The 26,050-nt window shown below is 44.9% G+C and overlaps 1 protein-coding gene across 3 annotated transcripts in view; it reads right to left on the bottom strand.

Moving 5' to 3' along the window:
- FMN/FHY (riboflavin kinase/FMN hydrolase) overlaps positions 1 to 26,050 on the bottom strand; it is an 80,999-nt gene that overhangs the window by 784 nt on the left and 54,165 nt on the right. The window contains exons 2-8 of one of the 3 annotated variants that reach the window (XM_086490542.1): positions 1,634 to 1,820; positions 1,361 to 1,491; positions 1,199 to 1,268; positions 1,046 to 1,111; positions 796 to 956; positions 575 to 670; positions 301 to 452 (exon numbers count right to left, since the gene is read on the bottom strand). In XM_086490542.1, the coding sequence (XP_086346668.1) occupies positions 301 to 452; positions 575 to 670; positions 796 to 956; positions 1,046 to 1,111; positions 1,199 to 1,268; positions 1,361 to 1,491; positions 1,634 to 1,820 (863 nt within the window). Of the gene's footprint in view, positions 1 to 300; positions 453 to 574; positions 671 to 795; positions 957 to 1,045; positions 1,112 to 1,198; positions 1,269 to 1,360; positions 1,492 to 1,633; positions 1,864 to 26,050 lie in introns of those variants that run through there. The other 2 variants (XM_086490556.1, XM_086490550.1) reach the window with 2 other exon arrangements.

The raw sequence follows: 26,050 nt of genomic DNA, 5'->3' as shown, positions 1-26,050 counted from the left end.
CCACACATATATGCATGCACACATACATACACAAATATGCATGTTTAATTTCAGACGTTTAATTTTTCATTGATTTTGTTAATTTACTACTGTTTTATTTATTAGAAGGCAAAAAACAAAAACAAAGAATACTAAAAAGGAGCGGGGGGGGGGGGGGGGGGGGGGAATGGAGAGAGGCTATCATCAGTAGAGACTTACTTTTCTAGTCAATACATAATTGTCAAAGCACAAAGTCACACCGATCAGAATCGTAGAGCCGCACATGTATGTGCATCAAATGCTTGCATGAAGAGATCTTACCACAGTCTTCTCGTCATTGTCAAAGTAAGGATTCCATCCAACACTCATAACCATCTTGAAAACTCCTCGATTAGAGAGGCCAGCCCACCCTAAGTAGATGCCACAAACACATTCTGAGAGAACCTTTGTAAACGCTGCCGTTGGTAGATTAGCTGCAAAAACACTAATTTCAGAGAGTCTACATCCATAACCTACGAGTTATACATCACTAACTTCTTCTTTTATCAACTTCAATAAGTGGTCCTATCAAAGTAGCTCACTTACATGAACATACCAGTAGGAATTCCAAGGACCTTTGAGCCACGGCCAAACCCTTTGATTACAGGACCACCCACATACCATGGCTCAATAGGCAGAGCATTGCAAACCCCTACGTGTACAGGCACCCACAGAAAAAATCTCAATGGAACTATGAAATAAACAGGCAAACTTGACATTTCACTGACATAACATTGATGACTTAAAACTAGAGTGCTAGACCCAGAGCTTGCTTACAATCCTGGAAACAAGGGAGGCCCCAAGTTTCTGGCTTAAAATCAAGAAGGGAACTCAACACAAGATCAGCTATCTTGTACTGATCCCTAAAATCCTTCTTCCGTAAAGATGGGACAGCTACTACCTTCATACCCGCTGCTTTTCCTGCCATCACCCCAGTTCTGCTAGGAAAGAGATTAGATTACATCTACTTCTTAAAACATATATATAGCCTTTTAAATCAGATTAAAATTGAAACAAGAAAGCTTACGGTGAATCCTCAATCACGAGACATCTGTCAGGCTCAACTCCTAATTGATTTGCAACTGTTGTGTATCTGTAGCCAGGTCACAATGTCCACACTCCCTCATCACATAAAGCCTGCATTTATCTGACTTGCTAAAGCGCTCCATAAAACACTCACATTTCTGGGTCTGGCTTTCCCTGCTTGACTTCATCACCGCCAATTATCACCTTGAAAAAGTCTTTCCATCCTGAAAAGCTAATCTTACATAAGAAACCATACCATAGTGCTAGAGAGCTCACTGGCTTGCAATTCCATGAGAATAAGAGGATAAAAGGCAACCAGGCTGATGACTGAGTTTCCCAAGAATATTGGCTTTTGGTGAATTGGATGCCAAAGAGATGGGTATCATGTGTGCATGCAAATGCTTGACAAGACGGGAAGCACCTGGAAGACGTCGAGCCATAGACCATCTTGCAAATCCCAAAAACACAAGAGAAAAAATCATCCTTTTGATCTGAGATCATATGTTAGAATTAAATAGCCAAAATTTCATATCCTTTCCTAGAAATCAGCTTCTAAGTGCTGGGATTCAGTAGTCGAAGTTTATGATACCTTTCCCTAAACATCGGTGTACTCAATTCCAGGTATTCTTCCGCTGAGCAGGGCAGCTCAAAATCTTTAACTAATATTCTGGCTGCATCCAACGGTTGCTTGCCAAGCCTGTTCGCTAGTCCTCTCGAGTCCCACTGTTTCCCAAACTTTGCAAATAAAATACTGTTGACATCGTCTATGAGCCTTTCTACAGTAAGCACATGATTCACAGGTAAGAGATCTACTTGCATGTAAACACATAAACTTTAACAATCGCAAGATTGTGTAGAACCTAGAACATTCGTATCCACAGGTTGCTTTCATGCACTTGAATAGAAATCCAAAAAATGAAAAACAAACCTATAGTTTCGCTGAATATTCTTGTCTTCCACTCTCTCCCTTGTGTTGAAATTTCTGTTTTGCTGTCATTCAACGATTGCTCCAACCGATTACAACAGTATCAGTGCACAGCTAATGCTCTTCTAAGGGTAAGCCGATCAGATCGGAGAGCAATTTTCAGTGGCTATGGAGACCTTTCAAGGATATCAACCATCGAGAGGAGTATGAAGAAATTGAGGAAAAGGTCGAGGCTGAAGTCACTAATGAAGAAGACACCAATGGCCATGATGAGCCTCCGAATAGTGATGATGAGCCGTGGGCTGAAGTAGACAATCTGTTGGATAAGCTTACACTGTCACGAGGACGTGGCAACTATTAACTATGTCACGAGGACGTGGCAACCGCTAACCTTAGTTGTTGGTTTCTTTCCAATGATTTTTGTTTTATTTTTGAGACCCTCTTTTTGAAGTTGCAAATGGTCGCACATTGTATGGCCAATGTGAACGGTAGTTTCACCCGTAGACAGGAAGTTGGTCGGCACTGGAATTCGTATAGTAAGATGTCACGTGACACATCCAACCTTATGTGTCCATGGACAAGCTACAGCATGACCAGGGTTCAGTTCAATCAAGTCAGATTAGAATAGGAAGTGATATGGCACTTTTGTGAGTCTCTTCACAGACCGCGCATGTCCAGACACTTATGTTGGATGCATATCCTCTGGTTGCACACAGCATGACCATCAGATTCCAGTCAGATCCCATCAGTAGCATTTTTACAGTGCATAGACCTATTTTTCCTATTTTTTACATTTTTCACTTATTATTTTTAAGTGACTTTTGTTGGAAAGTAGGTAGGGCAATTTTGCTAAGTTTGTATAAATAGAAACCTAGCGCTAGCACTTTCTGGCAGAAGAGGCAACAGAAGCACCTTGGCAACTTCTCAGCAGGACCATCACAGGGGCCTCGCGTTTTTGCCCAACAGCAGAGGCTGGCGTTTCCAGTTCCAGATCAGCCTTGGCGTTTTTGCATTGCAGAGCAGCCCCGGCGACCACAAGACAGCAGATCCCCTAGCGTTAGCAGTTTCTACAGCAGTCAGCAGATTTCCACTGCAGCAGAAGATTTTCAGCCCTAGCGTTTTGCATCTGCAAGACACCTCAACGTTTTTGCAGATCTTCGCAACGGAATCAGCCCTAGGACCAGCGTTTTCAGTCTTCAGTCCTTAGACACAACAGAACAAGTCCCGAACCTCGTAGCCCCTTTCCGCAACAGATCCTCGCTGCACGGTCAGATCCATCGAAATTTGTAGTTTCAGCCCGGAAAACGCAGATTTCAGCATCTGCGTTTTCAGAGCGTCATCGTCGTACCGTCGTCATCGACCTCGTCACCAACATAGAGTCAGAATTCAGCAGATAAAGATTTGCAAATTTCAGAAGTTAGCGTTTGAAATTTCAGCTCGTCTCGTCGTCGTCCTCATTGTCGTCGACATCGTCGGCAAGTCAAAGCATTGTAGAGATTTGTGCAATCAATAGTAGACCGCTCTCACCATAGAGAGTGGGGCCTTCGGAGGAGGGTTTGACAACATTCTGGTGTCGTATTCTCTTCTCTCTCTATCTCTCGGTCTCATACACCTTCACGCATAGTGTCCATTCACTTTTGTTATGTTCATTGCACTCTCTCACTAAGAATGGAAGGCTCTCCCTTCCATAAGAAAAAGGAACCTTGAGCACAGTTCGGAGCACTCATCTTGAGCAAACTTCATCTTTCATTCCACTACACCTTACATTGGTATCAGAGCTTTGGAAGTGTTCTGTATAACACAAGGAAAGAACCACAACCATAGAATTTTTTTTGCTTGTTGAGGTCGCACGAACCCAAATTCACTTGGGCGTGTCAATTCCTAATCGTGTTTTTGAAGAGTGACAGGAAACCCAAGAAAAAAGGGCTTGTCCAGCCTCCCCTTGTGCCTCTTTTCACTCATTGAGAGCGGACCGTGCACTTAGCGGCCGGCCAATCGACGTGAGGTGGGAAAAAGCAACCTTGGTGTGAGCGCAAGGCCGCCAATGGGTGCGCCCGCAGAAAAGAGCAAAACTCGGGTGAAGCGAAGATCCTTCTCTAACACACATTGCAAGCGAAAGAAGAACCTCAAGAACCCAAGACCCGCAAGAACCCAAGTTCCTCATGAACTTAAGAACCCAAGACTTCAGTGGATGGTCATCACTCGAAGCGGAATGGATATTTCGCTTGGAGGTGATGAGCATGAGAGAGACGAAGAAGAATTTTCCCCACCAGGAGATTTTTCCGACCCTCCCCCTCCCCCATCTACGCCAAGGATTGCACTAATTCCTATGGAGGAGTTGGAGCAATTGTTTATGGAAAGACAGTTAGAACGCGAAGAAAGAAAAGCAAAAAGAGAAGCAGAAAGAAAGGCCTACGAAGAACAAAGGGCAACCATAGATCGTGAATACGAAGAAGGAATGGCAACCATAGAGCGTGTTGCCAAATTGGCTTTATCTGACAGAAAAATAATTCTAAATGAATTATTGGATTTATAAGTCAGAGGGTTTTCTCGCTTGGAACACCAAGGAAAAATAATTCTAAATGAATTATTGGAATTTTAAGTGAGAGGGTTTTTCTCACTGGAGACATCCGAGTACAGAATATTCCTAGTGCGTCATTCAGAGTAATGACGGGAGCACTATGAAAGGGAATATCTGTAAGGCCACCAGGAACGGGTACTTCTGATGCGTCACATCGGATGGGTGACAGGGAGCATTGGAAAGAAGTACCCGACCATCCAGGAACGGACATCTCTGATGTGTCATAGGATGGGTGACATAGAGCATCGTGAAAGAGATTGTACCGTAAGTTCGGTAGGAAAGGACTAGGTGATGGGTATTCCTGATGCGTCACAAGGTGGGTGACGGGTGCATCGGAAAGGGAATATCCATAGTCGGGAGGAAATTCCGAACTGTGTTAGAATTGTGCACAAGGAAAAAGCAAGCACTTGAATGAAGATGGGTTCAGAGGAAACTTTGAGGAAAAAAGATGCTTTTTGAGAAAGCGGGATTGCTTTTCGGGAAACCAGATGCTTTCCCGCGAGGAAGTCTATGTCTGCATTGCAACTGTGCATGTGATTGCATCCGGGGACGCCTGGGAAGTGCTGTGAAAGCATTGTTTTTAACTTATAAGGTTTTATTGAGTTTTTGGGCAGATTCAGACTGTTTTTAAAATACGCCGGCTGTCACCAGCGTGTGACTACTATCTATCCTTTTTGTTGATTTCTTTCTTATTATCTATTTACTTTCACTTTTTGGAAACACCCCTCGGGAAATCTAACTGCCCTACATTGCATAGCTAGTGTGGAACTGTCCAGAGGGAGTCCAGGCCTGAGGGCAAGAGAGCACTAAGGTTGGACAAGGACTATGGTTAGCCAAGGGGGGTCATTGACTAGCCAAAGTGGAATCCTTTGCTACAGAGGCTACATTTCAGTTCTGGATGTGGCCGCAGTGTACAAAGAGGGTCGGATGACCTAGAAAGATACAATGGCAGCATCTCCTAAAATTTAGGGAACTGCTATTTTGGGACCGGAAAATGTGTTGACGTCATTACCTCCGGAATGACAAAGGGAACATTTTCTTACTCTGCCGTGAAGTCAACTGGGCAACCGGTTGGGATATTTTTAGGCGGCAACCCCGAAACGGGAAAATGCTTGTAAATGTGCCAAGTGGCACATTCTGGTGCACTTGCCTCATGCAACAAGAAGTGGCGCTGAATTTGAAGAGGGGAGAGCCTCATTTTCAGTTTTTGTCACAGGTTAAGAGCTATGGAGTGCTTGCTTTCCCTCTTATGCACAGTGCGGTGCCAGGAGTGATGCCCTGCACGCTACGCACTGCCCTCTCACTCCCCTTTGGCAGTATGTTATGCCCCTCTAGTGGGCTCTTCATTTGACCAATGTACAGTTGTGTGGGTTCATGCGCGATTGCCGAGGCAAGAGCCTCTTGCACAGGTACTGGATTAGCTAGCGGCTAATCCCCCCGCAGGTACAGGTGAATTCGGAGAGGTTTCACGCCAGAAATCTCGTCCGATTCAAAGGGCAAGTAGCCCTACAGGTGCGGGAGCTCGAGGACTTGCTACGGATGCGACCGGCACGCGAAACGGAACCCGAAACAGTGAATTACAGCCTGCTGTGTATTTTTGCAGGTTTAGGGTTTTGGCCCTAAACGGACCCTAATACCCCCAGGAGGTTCGGGGACGCAAGGGGACCGCTGTACAGGTGATCTGGCGCATTTTCAGGGCTGAAAACAGAGAATTCAGCGTGCTGCAGATTCTCGCCAGGTTTTGCAAAGTGCCCGTATGCGTCGGGAAAGTCGGCCAATGCGTGGGAACACTGACTGTGAAGGGTTCTAGTACAGTTATGCTGCCAAAATCGAGCTGGAACAGTGGAAATTCAGTCGAGTTTGTGCGGGGCAGCTTGTAGGAACCACAACGTTTATTCCCTCTTTTGAACAATAAAGAAATACCGAAAGGGGCGCCTAAGTTAGGGGCCAATCTGGTGTCAGTCTACTCATACAGGTGCAATCTAGCAGCCTGTATCCCTCTCCCCTTTGTTGTGTCTTGAAAGTACAGGTAAAATAGACGACTAATAATGGGTGAAAGCTAAATCAAGGTTTAAAGTAAAGTCTACCGCCCTTTTTGGATTGAACAGGCCGGTTTCATGGTTCCATCGACGGGATTAAATCACTTTTTCTCATAGAAGTGAGCCTTGGTCAGTTTTGGGCTTGAAGACACAGGGGATCATAGACCAGATACAAGGAATTGCAATTATGGCTGACAGACCAGATGATGTGACTGAAGAGGTTTCCTCTTCATAGGGTCAACAGACACATGAAGTGGGTGAGTCCTCAAGACCACCACAGACAGATGACGATATATTCAGGACCCAGTTGGCTACTGCTGTGGCTATGTTCACACAAGTAATGCAGAATCCGAGGTTTTTAGCCTTTCTGCAACCTCCTGTTCCGTCTCAGCAAGTTGGGTCACTGGATCATATTCAAAAGCCTGTTAAGGCTCGAGCACAGGTGATTCATACTGCACAGTCAATGGAGACACCTGTACACTTAACGGAGAACATGCAGTCTCCACAACCTATGCCTAAAATGCAAGAACAGGTGGCTGAGATGCAAGTCTTTCAAGCTGTACCAGTTCAGCTTGCCACCTTTCAGCAGCCTATAGCTGGTTCTAATGGGCAGGGAAGCAACCTACAGGCTATGCAACAGGTCTTCCCACCACCTTCAGTACACCCTGGCTACTTTGGAGGTGGATCGGTATTCCAGAGCATGGCTGGTCATGCACCTGGAAATCAGTTTTACACGCCAGGAACAGTGTTTGGGGGTGCTCAAACGATGATGCCTAACCCCATGTACAGTGTCATGGGTATGCAAGCAGGGTTTCAGAGCACTCAGGGCCAATTGGGGATGCCACAGGCAAATTTTGGTATGGCTGGAATTACAAATCAGCAGCCAAATATGGCATTTCCAGGTCAAGTTAATAGCGGCCAAGGAACACAGATGAACCCTAATAGTGTTCCCATGTTTCAGTCACTTCCATATGACAATTTAACGCCGCTGGAGAGGCCAACTCCGTACAAAGAAGGCGGCAAAGGTGTGACTTTCACGACCTTTACAGGGTTTGATGACAGGAAGAAGGCTCTTTCATTCCTCCAGCAGTTTGACAAGGCCTATGCAGGGGGAAATTTTACAGAGGCTTCAAAGGTCCGCAAGGCAGCCACTTTCTTGACAGGGAATGCGGGACAATGGTGGACAACTTTATTGCTTCAAGGGCAAGCTCCGTCCACATGGATTTACTTCAAACAGATTTTTGCAGCAGCATGGTTATCTGATGACTTTGAAGCAGATGTCATGACAGAATGGCACCAGCTAAATGCTGCCACTTGCAGAAATCTGGATGATTACAATCGAAAGTTTTGGAAAGCTCTACTTCCAGTAACTTCCTATAGGTTTGTGCCATTGACAGAACAGATTGAAAAATACTGTTGTGGCCTACCTAAAGGATTAAGAAAGTACTGCACAAAGACAAAAGTCACTACTTTGACGCAGCTCATCGAGGTAGCAAACACTGGCAATGGTTTGCTCAAGGGAGAAGATTGTGAATTTAACACTGGCGTCAAGCCAGGATCAGGCAAGAAAAATTCAGCCAAGAAGCACGTTCCCAATGAGGCTCCTAAAGGGACTCAGGAGTCGGCCAACGCAGGGAAAGATAAAGCTACGGCTGAATCAGAAAAGGGACCAGCAAAGAAATGGAAGAGACGTTTTCCTCGCAAGTCAGAAGAGCAAAAGAAGGTCCTAAGGACAGAGAACAAATGCTTTATATGTGAGCAGCCTGGCCACATTGCTTACAACTGTCCTACAAAGAAAAGGCCAGCTGATTCTGATGACAAGGAAGAAAAGAAAGGAAAGAAGCCCATGGCTGGTCTACTGCCAGATATGGTGGGCGACAAGCCAAATTCAGATGCAAGTGAGCTTTGCAGAGCATGGGGAAAGGTCAGGGATCAAACAGTGCTTATCTTCTTTGATCCAGGTGCCAAAGCCAACTTCATTTCCCCAGAATTGGCTTCAAAGTTGGGAATCAGACCTGAAGAGATGGGGTATACAGCAGAGGCAGGTTTGGCATGTCCTAGCCATACAAAGGCTGTGACACCCATCATTGGAAAGCATATCCAGTCCTATGTAGATGCTGAAGAATTTTACATCATGCCACTGGACGGATGTGATGTGTTGCTAGGTATTCCTTGGTTGTTTCGTGTACAGGGAATCATGGATGCCTACAACAAAAAGATCACTGTACAGAGCAGGGGAAAGACTCACATTCTGGATGTAAAGCTTAAAGGGGAGTCTATTCCTACTGTATCAGCTTCTGCTATTACTTCTGTAATGAAAAAGCATCTTTCTGCGTACTTGGTTTTTGCACGTGAAGTGTTAGATTGTGATGAATCAAATTTATCTGTGCTAGATAAAGAAAGGTCAATGTTTTTACAACAGTATAGTGATTGTTTCTCCGATTCATTACTGTCTCAATTACCGCCAGAGAGACCCGAGGACCATGCGATAGATTTGGTGCCAGGCAGTAGCCCACCAAATAAGCCTCCGTACAGGGTTAGTGCGGCTCAGCAGAAAGAGATAATGGGCCAAGTACAGGAGTTGTTAGAAAAGGGGCTGATTCAGCCCAGTTCATCTCCATTCTGTTCTCCAGTGTTGTTGGTGCAGAAAAAGGATGGCTCATGGCGTATGTGCATCGACTACCGTGCACTGAACAAGAATACCATCAAGAATAGGTTCCCTATACCTAGAATTGATGATATTATGGACAAATTAGAAGCAGCAGCTATGTTTAGCAGGATAGATCTAAAGAGTGGGTACCATCAGATCCGCATTAGATCAGAGGATGTGCACAAGATTGCTTTTAGAACAACGTTTGGCCTTTACGAATTTTTAGTCATGCCCTTTGGTCTCACAAATGCTCCTGCTACGTTCAATAGGATGATGGACAGAATTTTCCGTCCACACCAGCAGTTTGTTGGTACATTCTTTGATGACATGATAGTCTACTCAAAGAATGAAGAGGAGCATAGGCATCACTTGGCCATTGTGTTCAAAGAGCTATGCAGTCATAGGTTGCTCATCAATGCAAAGAAAAGTGAGTTTTTTCTGGAAGAGATTCACTTTCTGGGACACATTGTCTCAAAGGATGGTGTCAGAATGGATCCTGCAAAAGTTGAAGCGATCAAGTCATGGCCAAATTTGAAGACGGTGCATGATGTCCGAAGCTTTTTGGGACTATGCTCCTATTACAGAAGGTTTATCCGAAATTTCGTTGAGATTGCTTCACCTTTACATGCTCTTCAAAAGAAAGCAGTCACCTTTAGATGGACACAGAAAGAGATTTCAGCTTTTAATCTCTAAAAGGAAAAGATGACTTCGGATCCAGTCATTGTGTTGCCAGATCTTAGGAAGTCATTTGTGGTCCAGTGTGACGCCTGCGGTAGTAGCATTGGTGCAGTGCTAATGCAAGATGGCAGGGTAGTAGCCTATGAGAGCAGAATTTTGCAAGGGCCAAAGATGACCATGCAGGTCTATGAGAAAGAGTTACTGGCTGTGATTCATGCGCTCTTAAGTTGGAAACACTACTTGCTAGGTGCAGATTTCGTTGTCCAAACGGACCATCAGACCTTGCGATACTTCTTAACACAGACAAAGTTATCTGAGAAGCATATGCGATGGGCAAATATCTTGTCCATGTTCCATTTTCAGATTGTGCATGTGGAAGGCAAGAAGAACGTTGTGGCTGATGCCTTGTCAAGGAAGCCACAAATTTCAGCTGTGTCAATTCCTTATCATCATGAACTTGATGATATGAGAGAACAGTATGCAAATGATGAAGATTTTGCAAGGGTCTTCGAGCAGCTAATGGATGGACAACGTCATGAACACTATCTTCTTAAAGACGGGTTCATGATGATGCATGGCAGATTGTGTGTCACAAAGCCATTGCGACGCAAAGTTATGGAAGAGAGTCATGTCCCACCGTATGCAGGCCATCGCGGTATCGATGCTACAGTTAAAGCGGTTGAGACATTCTTCTATTGGCCTACATTGAGAAGAGATGTGGATGCCTTTGTGCGAGAATGCCTAATATGCCAAAAGGTCAAGTTTGACAGGCAAAAGGCACCAGCGTTATTGCAACCACTACCTATTCCAGATAAACCATGGGAAAGTATTGCTATGGATTTTATCTTTGATCTTCCGAGAACGCAGACAGGAAACGATGGTATTTGGACCATTATTTGCAGATTCAGCAAACAGGCTCATTTTATTCCTGTCAGGAAGAAGATAAAGCCCGATCAGATGGCACGCTTGTTTATGAGCAATATTTGCAAGTATCATGGCATGCCACAGTCGATTGTTAGCGACCGTGATCCACGCATGACAAGTTTGTTCTGGAGAGGCTTGTTTGAGAATATGGGCACCACGCTCAAATTCTCTTCGTCATTTCATCCTCAAACAGATGGGCAGTCAGAAGAGGCAAATTCTACTGTCCTAGATCTGCTGAAGTGCTATGTGTCAGAGCATAAAGGAAAGTGGGAGCAGTATTTGCCATTGGTGGAGTATGCATACAATAATACAGTGCATTCATCAACTCGCAAGGCACCCTTTGAGATAGTTGAAGGTGGCAAGAAAGTTCTTCCCATACTGCATACAAAGGACAAGATATTTGAAGCAGATAAGTATGTTTAGGACATGGATGAAATGTACAAGAACGTCAAAGTGGCCTTAGAAAGGACTCAGGCAAAACAAAAGAAAGCAGTTGATCGTCACCGTCGTGAAGTGGTATATTCACTTGGTGATTGGGTGCTTTTACGCTTTGAAAAGGCAAGATTAAAGAAGATGAAGGGCAAGGAAAGACTGTTTCCAAAGCTCAGCATGCGTTACTATGGGCCTTTTCAAGTATGCGACATAATCAGTGATGTTGCATATAGGCTGAAATTGCCTGACAGTTGGAAGATTCACAATGCGTTTCATGTGAGTCTTCTCAGACCCTATGTGGGTGATGTGCCAGAAGATATGCCAGCTGAAGATCAGCCGGAAGTCGAGGAACTTGACGAGATCTTGGTCCCTGAACAGATTTTGGCACACAAAGAAAGGAAAGTGAAAGGCAAGGTTGCTAGGCGTTACTTGGTAAAGTTCAGAAACTATCCACCAATGGATGCTAAGTGGATGGAAGAAGGTGAACTTGCAGAGTCACCAACTGTGTTATCACTTTACCTGGAAGCCTTCGATTTGCAACCTACCTTGACCCCTTGAGTTTCAAAGCTAAATGGATTGTCAGTGTGACAATGGCTTCTGAAACAAATGATGTACAAGGTATTTAAAGTGAGCTCAAATGAAATACCTGTTACATGAATGTTAGAGCTGTACAGATTGTCAGTTTGGCAATTGCTCTTATGGAATGTCCAAAAGTTTGGTTAGTGCTATAGAAGTGAGTATTTCTTGTCAGTTTGTCAAGGATACAGTGATTGCTTCTATTGAAGAGTACATGTGTAACTGCATTCTTAAACTGTCGGTTTGGGTATGCTCGAAAGTGTTACGGGATCCAACGTGTACTATAAGACAGTGGCAAAATGTGCAGCTACCATTTTGTCATTGGAAAGTTAGTGACTCAAAGCAATGGCAGAGTGCAAAGCTACCACTATGTCGTTGGGACAGGGTTCACACGCAGGCAATACATGAGTCGACGAGGTGTTGAATACACCAGGGTTGACAATGAGCATGTATGTGTCGTATATGTGTTGACAGGTGTTGAATACATCAGTGTTGACAGTAAGCATGTACGACATAGATGCAAACGAGGACGTTTGAGATTTCAAGAGGGGGGTGTGTCACCAGCGTGTGACTACTATCTATCCTTTTTGTTGATTTCTTTCTTATTATCTATTTACTTTCACTTTTTGGAAACAACCCTCAGGAAATCTAACTGCCCTACATTGCATAGCTAGTGTGGATGTCACGAGGACGTGGCAATTGCTAACCTTAGTTGTTGGTTTCTTCCAATGATTTTTGTTTTATTTTTGAGACCCTCTTTTTGAAGTTGCAAATGGTCGGACATTGTATGGCCAATGTGAACGGTAGTTTCACCCGCAGACGGGAAGTTGGTGGGCACTGGAATTCGTACAGTAAGAGGATGTCTAGGCTCATAGCAAGATCATACAGGTCCCCCCCGTCGCACTTAGCAAGTTGGTGGATACTAGGAAGTGAACTCAATTAAGGCATAAAGTCAAGGTGGGACTACCAACAGAAAGTATCCGACAGTTGGGCCACATTGCACTTTTGGATGCGGTCCCAATGAGGATAGATGGTCAGAAGACCAGCGGGAGCCCGACGGAAGCATCTCCTAAAAATTAGGGAACTGCTATTCTGGGCCGTGAAATGTGTTCGCGTCATTACCTTCGGTATGACCAAGGGAACATTTTAGTACTCTGCTGCAAAGTCAACTGATGCACAAGTTGAGAGATTTTTAAGCAGAAAGCCCAATGCGGGGAAATTGCATGTATGAGTGCCAAGTGGCACTTTGTGGTCAATTTACCAAGTCTGGGAGAACAGAACCCGTAACTGACTTTTGAGAGCAGTTTTGGAGGCTGTTAGCTTGGATTTTCAGCCATTTCTCTCCATTTTTGAGCTTCCCATGACTTTGCCTAGGTCCAAGGAGCTCATTTTCAGCATTGGAAGGCATCAAATGCGTGTTTACAGGGCTGTTTTGCTGCGTTTTCAGCGATACGCAGGTTTTGGCAGCCATGGAAATCTTCTCCTTTTTGCATCTATTTGTTCACAGATGCATTACAGGTCAAGGGTAGAAGAGAGGGCGCTCGATTTATGCTGGGGGGATGCTTCATTGAGAGCCTGTCACAGGTTAAGAGCTATGGAGTGCTTTCTTTCCCTCTCATGTACAGTGTGGTGCTAGGAGTGATGCCCTGCACACTACACACTGCTCTCTTTCTCCCCTACGTACAGTTATGTGATGCCCCACAAGAGGGCTACTCATTTGACTGATGTACAGTTGTGTGGGTTCATGCTTTTGTGCTGAGGCAAGAGCCTCCTTGAGCAGGAACAGGGGTAGCTAACTGCTGCTCCAAAGCAGGCACTGGTGAGGGTCATAACCTCACCGTACAGGTGCAAAATCAGCGCTGTGTATGCGCTGTAAATTCACTGTTTTTCAGCCGTACGGACGCCAGGATCATTGGGAATCGTGCCCCACTGGCAAAGGACAGTTAGGGGATTGTTTGGGGCTGAAAACAGGGCAAAAACCAGTAAATACAGCGTGCTGAATTTACTGTTTTTGGACAGGAATCAGAGGGTATACGACAGTGCAAGCGAGTTCCAGCAGGGGAATTGGTTTCGCACAAGTTTTGGGGCTGTTATGCTGCCGAAATTTGGCCAAATCAAATGGTATCTAGGTGGATACACGTGAAGGATTCCCAGGACCTTACCTTGTAATTTACCCTCCTAAAGAATAAAGAAATACCGAAAGGGGCGCCAATTTTGGGGCCTACAGGTTGTCGGCGTCTGCTCGGAGCATTCTAGCTTCCGAGCCGTGTGTGTGATTAAGTGTTAATTCCCGTCGCAGGTTCTCTTTGCAAAGTGCTCTGTGTGTGTGTTTAAAGTAAAGTATTTCGGGTGAAAGCCAAAGCCTACCGCCCTACGGGCCGGTTACATGGTTCCATTGCCGGGATATCAATCACTTTTTCCTCAAAGAGTGAGCCTGGATTGTTCAGGGTAAAGACACACAGTGCAAGAACACGGGGATTACACTATGGCCGACAAGGGGAAGGGAATTATGGAAGAGGGTTCCTCTTCACAGGACAAACAGGAAATTCCGCATGTACGCCCTGCTAAAAAGTGGTCAAATTAGGGCTGATTTTCTGCTGCGTTTTAGGGTTTGCAAGTATGAACCAAGATGAGATAGGGAGAGATCTCACGGTGGTAGATTGGCCACTAGATCTCCTGCGGGAGTGATGTGGGTTTGCTAGGTGACATGCTGCTTGCCGATTCTCTGAGGCGATTGCTTGGATTCTATGACGCATTGGTAAATCATCTTGAAATTTGAGCTTGCTTGGTCGTGGGTGGTACGTCAGGTTGTGGAATTATGCTCGTTTGCAGAGGCAAGAGCCTTTTGCATACGTAAAAGTTAAGGGACAGGTTGCAAGATGCTATGGTGAAGTTCAAGAACTATCCACCTATGGATGCAAAGTGGATGGAAGAGCATGAACTGTCAGAGTCACCAAATGTATTGCAGCTTTACCTTGAGGCCTTTGGGTTACAGCCTACTTATGCCCCAACCCAACGTGTGCAAAGGAGGGGTAATGATAGAGCTAGCACATCAAATGTACTCATGGATTCAGTGCAACAGCAGTGTACAGTTTGACAAAAGTATGAAGGTCTCATTAAGTCATTTGTACATATGTTTTGACAATCTTTCTTGCGGATACATGCGATGATAAAAGAGTGCTAACAACACAAGATCATCAGTGGCATGTATTTATGGTATGCAATCGAGGACGTTTGCGATTTCAAGAGGGGGGTATGTCACGAGGACGTGGCAATTGCTAACCTTAGTTGTTGGTTTCTTCCAATGATTTTTGTTTTATTTTTGAGACCCTCTTTTTGAAGTTGCAAATGGTCGGACATTGTATGGCCAATGTGAACGGTAGTTTCACCCGCAGACGGGAAGTTGGTGGGCACTGGAATTCGTACAGTAAGAGGATGTCTAGGCTCATAGCAAGATCATACAGGTCCCCCCCGTCGCACTTAGCAAGTTGGTGGATACTAGGAAGTGAACTCAATTAAGGCATAAAGTCAAGGTGGGACTACCAACAGAAAGTATCCGACAGTTGGGCCACATTGCACTTTTGGATGCGGTCCCAATGAGGATAGATGGTCAGAAGACCAGCGGGAGCCCGACGGAAGCATCTCCTAAAAATTAGGGAACTGCTATTCTGGCCCGTGAAATGTGTTCGCGTCATTACCTTTGGTATGACCAAGGGAACATTTTAGTACTCTGCTGCAAAGTCAACTGATGCACAAGTTGAGAGATTTTTAAGCAGGAAGCCCAATGCGGGGAAATTGCATGTATGAGTGCCAAGTGGCACTTTGTGGTCAATTTACCAAGTCTGGGAGAACAGAACCCGTAACTGACTTTTGAGAGCAGTTTTGGAGGCTGTTAACTTGGATTTTCAGCCATTTCTCTCCATTTTTGAGCTTCCCATGACTTTGCCTAGGTCCAAGGAGCTCATTTTCAGCATTGGAAGGCATCAAATGCGTGTTTACAGGGCTGTTTTGCTGCGTTTTCGACGATACGCAGGTTTTGGCAGCCATGGAAATCTTCTCCTTTTTGCATCTATTTGTTCACAGATGCATTACAGGTCAAGGGTAGAAGAGAGGGCGCTCGATTTATGCTGGGGGGATGCTTCATTGAGAGCCTGTCACAGGTTAAGAGCTATGGAGTGCTTTCTTTCCCTCTCATGTACAGTGTGGTGCTAGGAGTGATGCCCTGCACACTACACACTGCTCTCTTTCTCCCCTACGTGCAGTTATGTGATGCCCCACAAGAGGGCTACTCATTTGACTGATGTACAGTTGTGTGGGTTCATGCTTTTGTGCTGAGGCAAGAGCCTCCTTGAGCAGGAACAGGGGTAGCTAACTGCTGCTCCAAAGCAGGCACTGGTGAGGGTCATAACCTCACCGTACAGGTGCAAAATCAGCGCTGTGTATGCGCTGTAAATTCACTGTTTTTCAGCCGTACGGACGCCAGGATCATTGGGAATCGTGCCCCACTGGCAAAGGACAGTTAGGGGACTGTTTGGGGCTGAAAACAGGGCAAAAACCAGTAAATACAGCGTGCTGAATTTACTGTTTTTGGACAGGAATCAGAGGGTATACGACAGTGCAAGCGAGTTCCAGCAGGGGAATTGGTTTCGCACAAGTTTTGGGGCTGTTATGCTGCCGAAATTTGGCCAAATCAAATGGTATCTAGGTGGATACACGTGAAGGATTCCCAGGACCTTACCTTGTAATTTACCCTCCTAAAGAATAAAGAAATACCGAAAGGGGCGCCAATTTTGGGGCCTACAGGTTGTCGGCGTCTGCTCGGAGCATTCTAGCTTCCGAGCCGTGTGTGTGATTAAGTGTTAATTCCCGTCGCAGGTTCTCTTTGCAAAGTGCTCTGTGTGTGTGTTTAAAGTAAAGAATTTCGGGTGAAAGCCAAAGCCTACCGCCCTACGGGCCGGTTACAGTGGAACTGTCCAGAGGGAGTCCAGGCCTGAGGGCAAGAGGGCACTAAGGTTGGACAAGGACTATGGTTAGCCAAGTGGGGTCATTGACTAGCCAAAGTGGAATCCTTTGCTACAAAGGCTACATTTCAGTTCTGGATGTGGCCGCAGTGTACAAAGAGGGTCGGATGACCTAGAAAGATACAATGGCAGCATCTCCTAAAATTTAGGGAACTGCTATTTTGGGACCTGAAAATGTGTTGACGTCATTACCTCCGGAATGACAAAGGGAACATTTTCTTACTCTGCCATGAAGTCAACTGGGCAACCGGTTGGGAAATTTTTAGGCAGCAACCCCGAAACGGGAAAATGCTTGTAAATGGGCCAAGTGGCACATTCTGGTGCACTTGCCTCATGCAACAAGAAGTGGTGTTGAATTTGAAGAGGGGAGAGCCTCATTTTCAGTTTTTGTCACAGGTTAAGAGCTATGGAGTGCTTGCTTTCCCTCTTATGCACAGTGCGGTGCCAGGAGTGATACCCTGCACGCTACGCCCTGCCCTCTCTCTCCCCTTTGGCAGTATGTTATGCCCCTCTAGTGGGCTCTTCATTTGACCAATGTACAGTTGTGTGGGTTCATGCGCGATTGCCAAGACAAGAGCCTCTTGCATAGGTACTGGATTAGCTAGCGGCTAATCCCCCTGCAGGTACAGGTGAATTCGGAGAGGTTTCACGCCAGAAATCTCGTCCGATTCAAAGGGCAAGTAGCCCTACAGGTGCGGGAGCTCGAGGACTTGCTACGGATGCGACCGGCACGCGAAACGGAACCCGAAACAGTGAATTACAGCCTGCTGTGTATTTTTGCAGGTTTAGGGTTTTGGCCCTAAACGGATCCTAATACCCCCAGGAGGTTCGGGGACGCAAGGGGACCGTTGTACAGGTGATCTGGCGCATTTTCAGGGCTGAAAACAGAGAATTCAGCGTGCTGCAGATTCTCGCCAGGTTTTGCAAAGTGCCCGTATGCGTCGGGAAAGTCGGCCAATGCGTGAGAACACTGACTGTGAAGGGTTCTAGTACAGTTATGCTGCCGAAATCGAGCTGGAACAGTGGAAATTCAGCCGAGTTTGTGCGGGGCAGCTTGTAGGAACCACAGCGTTTATTCCCTCTTTTGAACAATAAAGAAATACCGAAAGGGACGCCTAAGTTAGGGGCCAATCTGGTGTCCGTCTACTCATACAGGTGCAATCTAGCAGCTTGTATCCCTCTCCCCTTTGTTGTGTCTTGAAAGTACAGGTAAAATAGACGACTAATAATGGGTGAAAGCTAAATCAAGGTTTAAAGTAAAGTCTACCGCCCTTTTTGGATTGAACAGGCCGGTTTCACCGGCCGCCCACTTAATAAGTGGGCAGCCATCTGATAAATAAGGCAACAGATCAGCCAGCGTTTTCTCTCTCTCTATTTATTTCTCTCTATATCCTCTGGCTTCAGTAATAAGTGATAAATCCTATTTATCCGAATGTATTTTATATTGTTATGCGCTCCCGTTTGTGACAGAGCGTGAACACGAGCAAGCACGCTTGGAAGCCAAAGAAAGACAAGCAGAATTTGATCGTGTGAAAAAAGCAAGAAAAGAAAAGAGCGACCAACACATGAACAGTTCTTGTGACTTTTTTCTATTGTGCAGGCGCAGTATGAACAGAATCAGGATAAGGAGACTCTCTCAGTCTCTTCTTCTTCCAAGCATGACACACAGGAATTACATGATTTGCATAATGATTTGAATGATAATGACAAGCATGATAGATTGCATGACAATGACAAGCATGATGATTTGCATGATGATCAAGATGTAATTTCTCACGAGCATCATGGTTTGCATGATCAGGATGTGATTTCTCACGAGCATGATGATTTGTATGACCACGATGTGATTGATCACAAGGATGATGTGTTAGTGGATACTTTTTCTAGTGAAGCTAACCTCATTGCAGAGACGATCAATCACGAAGCACCGATCTTGGCTCTCGAGTCGAGGTCCAAAGAACCCCCTCAAGAAGAACCGATCTTGGCTCTCGAGCCTAGGTCCAAGGAACCCCCTAAGGAAGATTCGATCCCTCACGAAGAACCGATCTTGGCTCTCGAGCCTAGGTCCAAGGAACCCTTACAGAAAGTACTATGTGTTCAAATGATTTATCAGCACGCATTGTTCGAGTGTTTCATTCGTGATCGTTTCCTGTATTTTAGTCGGCGTCTTTATGTGATCCCTTTTCCTAGGCATGACATATTGTACGTTGAGCACATTTCACTCGTGAATGAGCACGGATGTATGCGGATTGTTCATGAAAAGCTGAAAAGTATGCATTCAAGGAAGTCACATTCCATGTCTCTTCCTTGGCACGACACAGTCGTAGAAAGAGCACAAGAAAGTATGAGCACCCAGCATGGGCATTTCCGTAGTGAATTGCCACAGTTGATTGATTTAGATCAGAAAGACAAGATTCGATGTCATTGTTTGCATGTGTGTGGTGAACGGTTTGGCACTCCGTCTATTTGTTAATTTACATTGCATGCACAGTCATTTAGGAAGACCAGATTTTTTCCAATCACTTTACATGGAATAGGTATGTTCATGTTTTTGTGTTGAAAGTGGTTTCAAGAATTTTCAACCATGGAGATTCTTGCAGAAGACAGAAGCATGACTCTAGATGAAGTTGAAGCAAGGAAGGAGACTTACAAGACTTTGTGTCGCTTTCGGCGTGGCCCAAAGAAGCAAGCGTTGCAGACCTTTATGAAGTTCAAGTACCGCACGACCCACACATCAGAGTGAGCCGGCAAGGAGTCCTTTCTAGGATTCCGGATGCTATTGGCGATCCGTTGGTGCCAAGGTGTAGTCCACCAAATAGACCTCCCTACAGGGTTAGCGCGACGTAGCAGAAAGAGATTATGGGTCAGGTTGAGGAGTTATTAGAGAAGGGGCTGATTCAGCCTAGTTCTTCACCCTTTCGCTCCCCAGTGCTCCTAGTGTAGAAGAAGGATGGCTCATGGCACATGTGTATTGATTACCGTGCGTTCAATAAGAATACCATCAAGAATAGGTTTCCTATTCCTCGGACTGATGATATTCTCGATCGTTAAGAGGGTGCTGCAAATTTCGGCAGGATAGACCTTAAGAGTGGGTACCATTAGATTCGTATAAGGCCAGAGGATGTGCACAAGACTGCGTTTAGAACGACATTTGGTCTTTATGAGTTTCTAGTGATGCCGTTTGGGCTAACAAATGCTCCTGCCACGTTCAACAGAATAATGGACCGGATTTTCCGCTCGCATCAACAGTTTGTTGGGACGTTCTTCGATGACATGATAGTGTATTCGAAGAATGAAGAGGAGCATAGGCATCACTTGACCATTGTGTTCGAAGAGCTGCGCAGTCAAGGTTAATTGTCAATCCTAAGAAAAGTGAATTCTTCTTGGAAAAGTTCCACCTTCTTGGCCACATAGTCTCAAAGGATGGTGTCAGAATGGATCCCGCAAAGGTCGAAGCTATTAAGAAATCGCCAGACTTGAAGACTGTGCACGATGTCAGAAGCTTCTTGGGATTGTGTTACTACTAGAAGGTTTATCAGAAATTTTGCAGAGATAGCATCGCCTCTTTACGCTTTGCAAAAGAAAGTGGTCACTTTCAGATGGACCCAAAAAGAGATTTCAGCTTTTAGTCTCTTAAAGGAAAAGTTGACTTCAAATCCAGTAATTGTTTTGCCACATCTCAGGAAGTCATTTGTGGTCCAGTGTGACACGTGTGGCAATAGCATCGGAGCAGTGCTAATGCAAGATGGACGGGTAGTAGCTTATGAAAACCGAATTTTGCAAGGGCCAGAGAGGACTATGCAAGCCTATGAGAAAGAGCTCTTGGCCGTGATTCATGCGCTTTCTAGCTGGAAGCACTACCTCTTAGGTGTTGATTTTGTTCTCCAAACAGATCACCAGACCTTGCGATACTTCTTGACACAGTCAAAGTTATCCGAAAAGCATATGCGATGGGCAAACATTCTTTCTATGTTCCACTTCCAGATTATGCATGTGGAAGGCAAGAAGAATGTTGTGGCTGATGCGTTATCAAGCCCCAAATTTCAGCTGTGTCAATTCCTTATCATCATGAGCTAGATAACATGAAGGAACAGTATGCTACCTATGAAGATTTTGCAAGGATCTTTGAAAAGTTACAAGAGGGGCAACATCATGAGCACTACCTCCTCAGAGACGGTTTTATGATGATGCATAGCAAACTTTGTGTCACTAGGCCATTGCGACATAAGGTCATGGAAGAGAGTCATGTCCCACCGTATGCAGGGCATCGTGGTATTGATGCGACAGTTAAAGCGGATGGATGAGATTGGTTTCAGTCAGGCAGCCACGTCATCACTTTGTGACATACCCTCCTCTTGAAAGCATTGTAATCGCCCTCGATTACGCCTGCAAAACAAACAGAGGCCATAAACCGTCTTAGCAGACACTGACTGTTCGTACCTATGCACTAGGAACACACATCTAGCACATGTACCAATCGACAGTCACATCACACGACATTGTTGGGGTATAAAGCCCAATGTGGTCGCCCAGGTAAGTGGGCGGGCCGCCAGGTATGTACACATATTCTTTTGTAACAACCTAAAAAGAACTCACTATGCTCTACACATTACAGTAGAGCGAGTTCACCATATCGTCGTGCTCTTCTTCTCGCACTCTCTCTCGCGTCGTACTTCCGCTCGTACTCCTTCAACTGGTATCAGAGCTCAAATCGAGGCTCGGGGCAGCACTGCAGGAGGCTAGAGTCACCAGCTCAGATTGGAGTGAAATTCGACAGGCAAAGACACGGCCCCAAATCTTGTGGGAAAGCCCGTAGGGCTTGGTGTGCTAAGAATTTCATTCTGAGGTCATCTCGGTTACCGTTCGGCTTCGACAAAGTTCTGCGCATGCCATTTTCGACTACGTGGTCTCAGCGAGTGCAGATCCGACTCTGCAAATTTGGGGTTTTCGGCCTACGACTGCAGGTGCTGCGGATATCGACACTCCCAGAGTGTTGATTTGTGGCTGTCTACACATCGAAGGACGGCTCACAGTTCTTGCAGGCGTGTCACATACAACACGGGCGCATTTACACACAGATTGTAGGCGACATCCACTAGTTCATCAGGTAGCTTGTGTTTGCTGCTTGATATTCCAGATTTCATCCTGACATTGCAGATACTTCCACATGGGATGTATTGTCAGAGATGATGTATGTCTGTTGAGGGTTTGCTGGCTGTGAGTCACGCAGCAAACAACTGCCCCAGCGGTTACAGCATACAGTGGAAAATTTGTGGATGTATGACTTTGTGGGAAGTCTATGTACTGTCAGATTTACTGCAGCCTTTGTTGAGGGTCGAGTGAGGTTTTATTGAGCTGGGGGATTCTCGAATGTTGAGATCCTTTCGGTGATACAGGTCTTGGAGCGATCCCTCGAGCACCCTTAGATAGGCAGCTAGGATGTATTGACTGTGAGTTAGACAGTTGGGATTGCATCTTTGCTTTACTACCGTTGAGGCATTGTCGCAGTCTATGCTTATAGGACAGTGACGGGACAGTGAGAGACAGTACAGGTGCAGGACAGGTTTACCCGCAGCTTACAGTGTCAGAGAGACAGTGTTTTTTGAGCTGTTTTTTGGTCTGTCTTTTAGTACACCAGAGCCATTTTACAAAGGAGACTCCGCCAAAATTTCTGCAGAATCTGAAGCTTTCTTGGTTCATTTGACAGGTTGATATTGGTTCAGAGGTCAGTTTACAGGGGAAACTCTGCCGAATGTTTCCCAGAAAAGTAAACTACTGTGAAGCGTAGCTATGGCTGGATCACAGGACACTGCTCTTTACAATATCAAGAAGCTGGATGGAACCAATTTCCCATTGTGGAAGAAGCAGATTTGGCACGTGTTGGTACAAAAGAAGCACATAAAACCTATAAAGCTCAAGGGGATAAAACCAGAAGATATGGACGAAGATGAATGGAGAGAAATGGATGAATTGGCACTTTCTACCATTATGCTGACTTTGGCAGAAAGCGTTTACTTCAATGTAGCAGACGAGATGTCGGCTTATCAAGCATGGTTAAAGCTGAGTGATCTTTATGAGAAGCAGAGTGCAGCTTCACAGGTATACTGGCTTAAGAAGCTTGTTGACTTGAAGATGAAAGAAGGGACACCTATGTCCAATCATCTGAATGAATTCAACACAATCTACAGTCAGTTGTCAGCTCAAGGTGTCAAGTTTGATGAACCTGTTAGAGCTATATTCCTGTTGATCACATTGCCGAAAAGTTGGGACACTTTTCGCACAGCTTTGAGTAATTCTGCATCTCCAGATGGTTTGAACATAGCAGGTGTAGAAGGAAGTCTGCTTACTGAAGAAACCAATAGAAAGACAATGGACAAAGGCAAAGGAACAGCCTTAGTTGTCAGGGGAAGGACCAAAGAAAAGTACAAAGGTGGAAAGAGGAATCAGTCTCGTAGCAAGTCCCGCAGTGCTAAAGGCAAGAGTGACATAGAATGCTACCATTGTGGCAAGAAGGGTCACATGAAAAGAGACTGCAGAGAATGGAAAGCAGAAAAAGGCAAAGAGAAAGCTGAAGACCATGGTGAGAAGAACAAGTCCTCAGTGAAGATTCAAGAAATAAATGTGACAAACACTGTTGCAGAGGATGACAGTCTAGTGTCAGGAGACATCTACTTCTTGAAGAATACAATGGACTCAGCTCTTCTTACAGCATCTGATGGAAATGCACTGAGTGACTGGATTATAGACTCAGGGGCATCACTTCATGTGTCTCCAAACAAGGAGTGGTTTACTTCTTATGTGACCACTAAAGATCATGTTCGGCTAGGCAATGGGCAGACATGTGAGATCTTAGGTGTTGGAGATGTTCAATTGAAGTTTCAGAATGGCTCTTCTTTCACGCTGAAGAATGTGAGACATGTTCCCGCAATTACAAAGAGCTTGATCAGCACAGGTTTACTTGATGATGCTGGCTACGTCACCACTTTTGGACAGAACATGTGGAAGATATCCAAGGGTTCTATGACAGTAGCACATGCAGTAAAGTCTGGAGGACTTTACATGATTTATGTATCAAATGTCTCTAAAAATGTAATCAATGTAACCGAGCAGCCGAACGTTTCTTTGTGGCATAGCCGGTTAGGACATATGTCCAAGAAGGGAATGGAAATCTTGTCTCGTTCTGGTTATTTGCCTGGCTTTTCATTTAATGATTTTGAATTCTGTGAACATTGTCTGTATGGTAAGCAAACACAGCAGCCACATAAGCATAGAAGCAGTAGAAGAGATACACAATTGGCACTTGTTCATAGTGATTTGTGTGGACCTATGCCTAACCTATCTCTAGGGGGAGCTTCTTACTTTATGACATTTATAGATGATTACTCGAGGAACGTATGGGTTTACTTTCTCAAGCACAAGGATGAAGTGTTTAGTGTTTTCAAAACGTTTGTGACACTTGTGGAGAATCAGAGTGGCAAGAAGCTTAAATGCTTACGCACAAACAATGGTGGAGAGTATGTTTCAAAGGCCTTTCAGGACTTTTGTGAGTCAAAAGGTATAAACCGTGAACTTACTGCTCCTTACAATCCTCCTCAAAATGGTGTTGATGAGAGGATGAATAGGACCATACAAGAGAAGGTCAGAAGTATGTTGTCTAATGCACAGCTGCCAAATGGATTTTGGGCTGAACCTGTATCAACAGCTGTTCATCTTGTAAATAGATCTCCTACGAAGGTTTTGCAGAAGGATTCAGTGCCAGAGATGGTATGGTCAGGCAAAATGCCCTCATACAAGCATCTCAGAGTCTTTGGCTGTGAGGCATATACTCACGTTCCAAAGGAATTTAGGAACAAACTTGAGCCAAAGAGTAGAAAGTGCATCTTTCTAGGCTATGGTAATTCTGGTGAGATGGGGTACAGACTTTGGGATCCCGAATCCAGAAAGGTTGTCCGCAGCAATGATGTTCACTTTAATGAATCAAATATCATTCTAAACCAGAGAGGGTTGAGGAGATTAGAAGAGTTGTCTTCCAAGAAGATGGACCTGCACGTGCAAGACAAAATGTCAGGGCTCAAGAGGAGCAAGGGCAGGATAGAGTGGAACCACAGGTTGTGGCTGAGCCTGAGCCACCTATTGTGCGTAGATCTGGACGTATCACGCGACCTCCTGATAGGTTTGTTCCATCTATAAACTATGTCATGTTGACTGATTGCAATGAGCCTCCATGTTACAAGGAAGCAATGCAAATGAAGGACTCCGGGAATTGGCAATTGGCCATGCAGTCAGAGATGACAGCTCTGCATAAAAACAAGACATGGAAGCTAGTTAAATTACCACAGGGCAAAAAGGCTCTACCTTGTAAATGGGTTTACAGGTATAAGATCACCGCTCATGATAGTCAGCCAAAGTACAAAGCAAGGCTTGTTGCCAAGGGCTTTAAGCAAGAACAAGGCATTGACTTTGATGAAGTCTTCTCTCCGGTGGTCAAGATGACTACATTGAGATGCTTTCTTGCATTGGTTGCCATATTAGATTTGGTGTTGCACCAAATGGATGTCAAGACAGCGTTCTTGCATAGTGATTTAAATGTGGAAATTTACATGCAGCAGCCAGAAGGGTTTGTTGAGAAAGGCAAGGAAGATTGGGTATGCCAGTTGTTAAAGAGTCTTCACCGAGGGCATGGTACCATAAATTCCACAAGTTTATGCTTTCTCAAGGCTACAAACGTAGTGAGTTCGATCACTGTCTATATACAAAGAAAGCTAAGGATGGTAGTTGGCTGATCCTTATTTTGTATGTGGATGACATGTTGATTGCTGGCAAGCACTTGGAAGAAATTTCAGCTTTGAAGTCAAAGATGGCAAAATCGTTTGACATGAAAGACATTGGTGAGGCAAGTCATATACTTGGTATGCGCATTGAGAGAGAGACAGATCAAAGAAGTTGATTTGGTTATCTCAAACAGAGTATATTGACAAGGTTTTGCAACGTTTCAATATGGAGAAGGGAAAGGCACTGAGTGTTCCATTGCCACCATATGTGAAACTTAGCAAACAAGATTGTCCTGTGTCTGAGGAAGAACAGGCTGAAATGGATAAGATTCCATATGCGTCTGCAGTGGGTAGTTTGATGTATGCAATGATTGCTACTTGCCCAGACATTGCATTTGCAATGGGAGTA

Source organism: Adiantum capillus-veneris, chromosome 2 (genome assembly GCF_014529385.1).
Source record: "Adiantum capillus-veneris isolate H3 chromosome 2, ASM1452938v2, whole genome shotgun sequence".
Taxonomy (NCBI): domain Eukaryota; kingdom Viridiplantae; phylum Streptophyta; class Polypodiopsida; order Polypodiales; family Pteridaceae; genus Adiantum; species Adiantum capillus-veneris.
The sequence above is the reverse complement of the archived record's forward strand: the minus strand, read 5'-3'. Positions and strand labels throughout refer to the sequence as shown.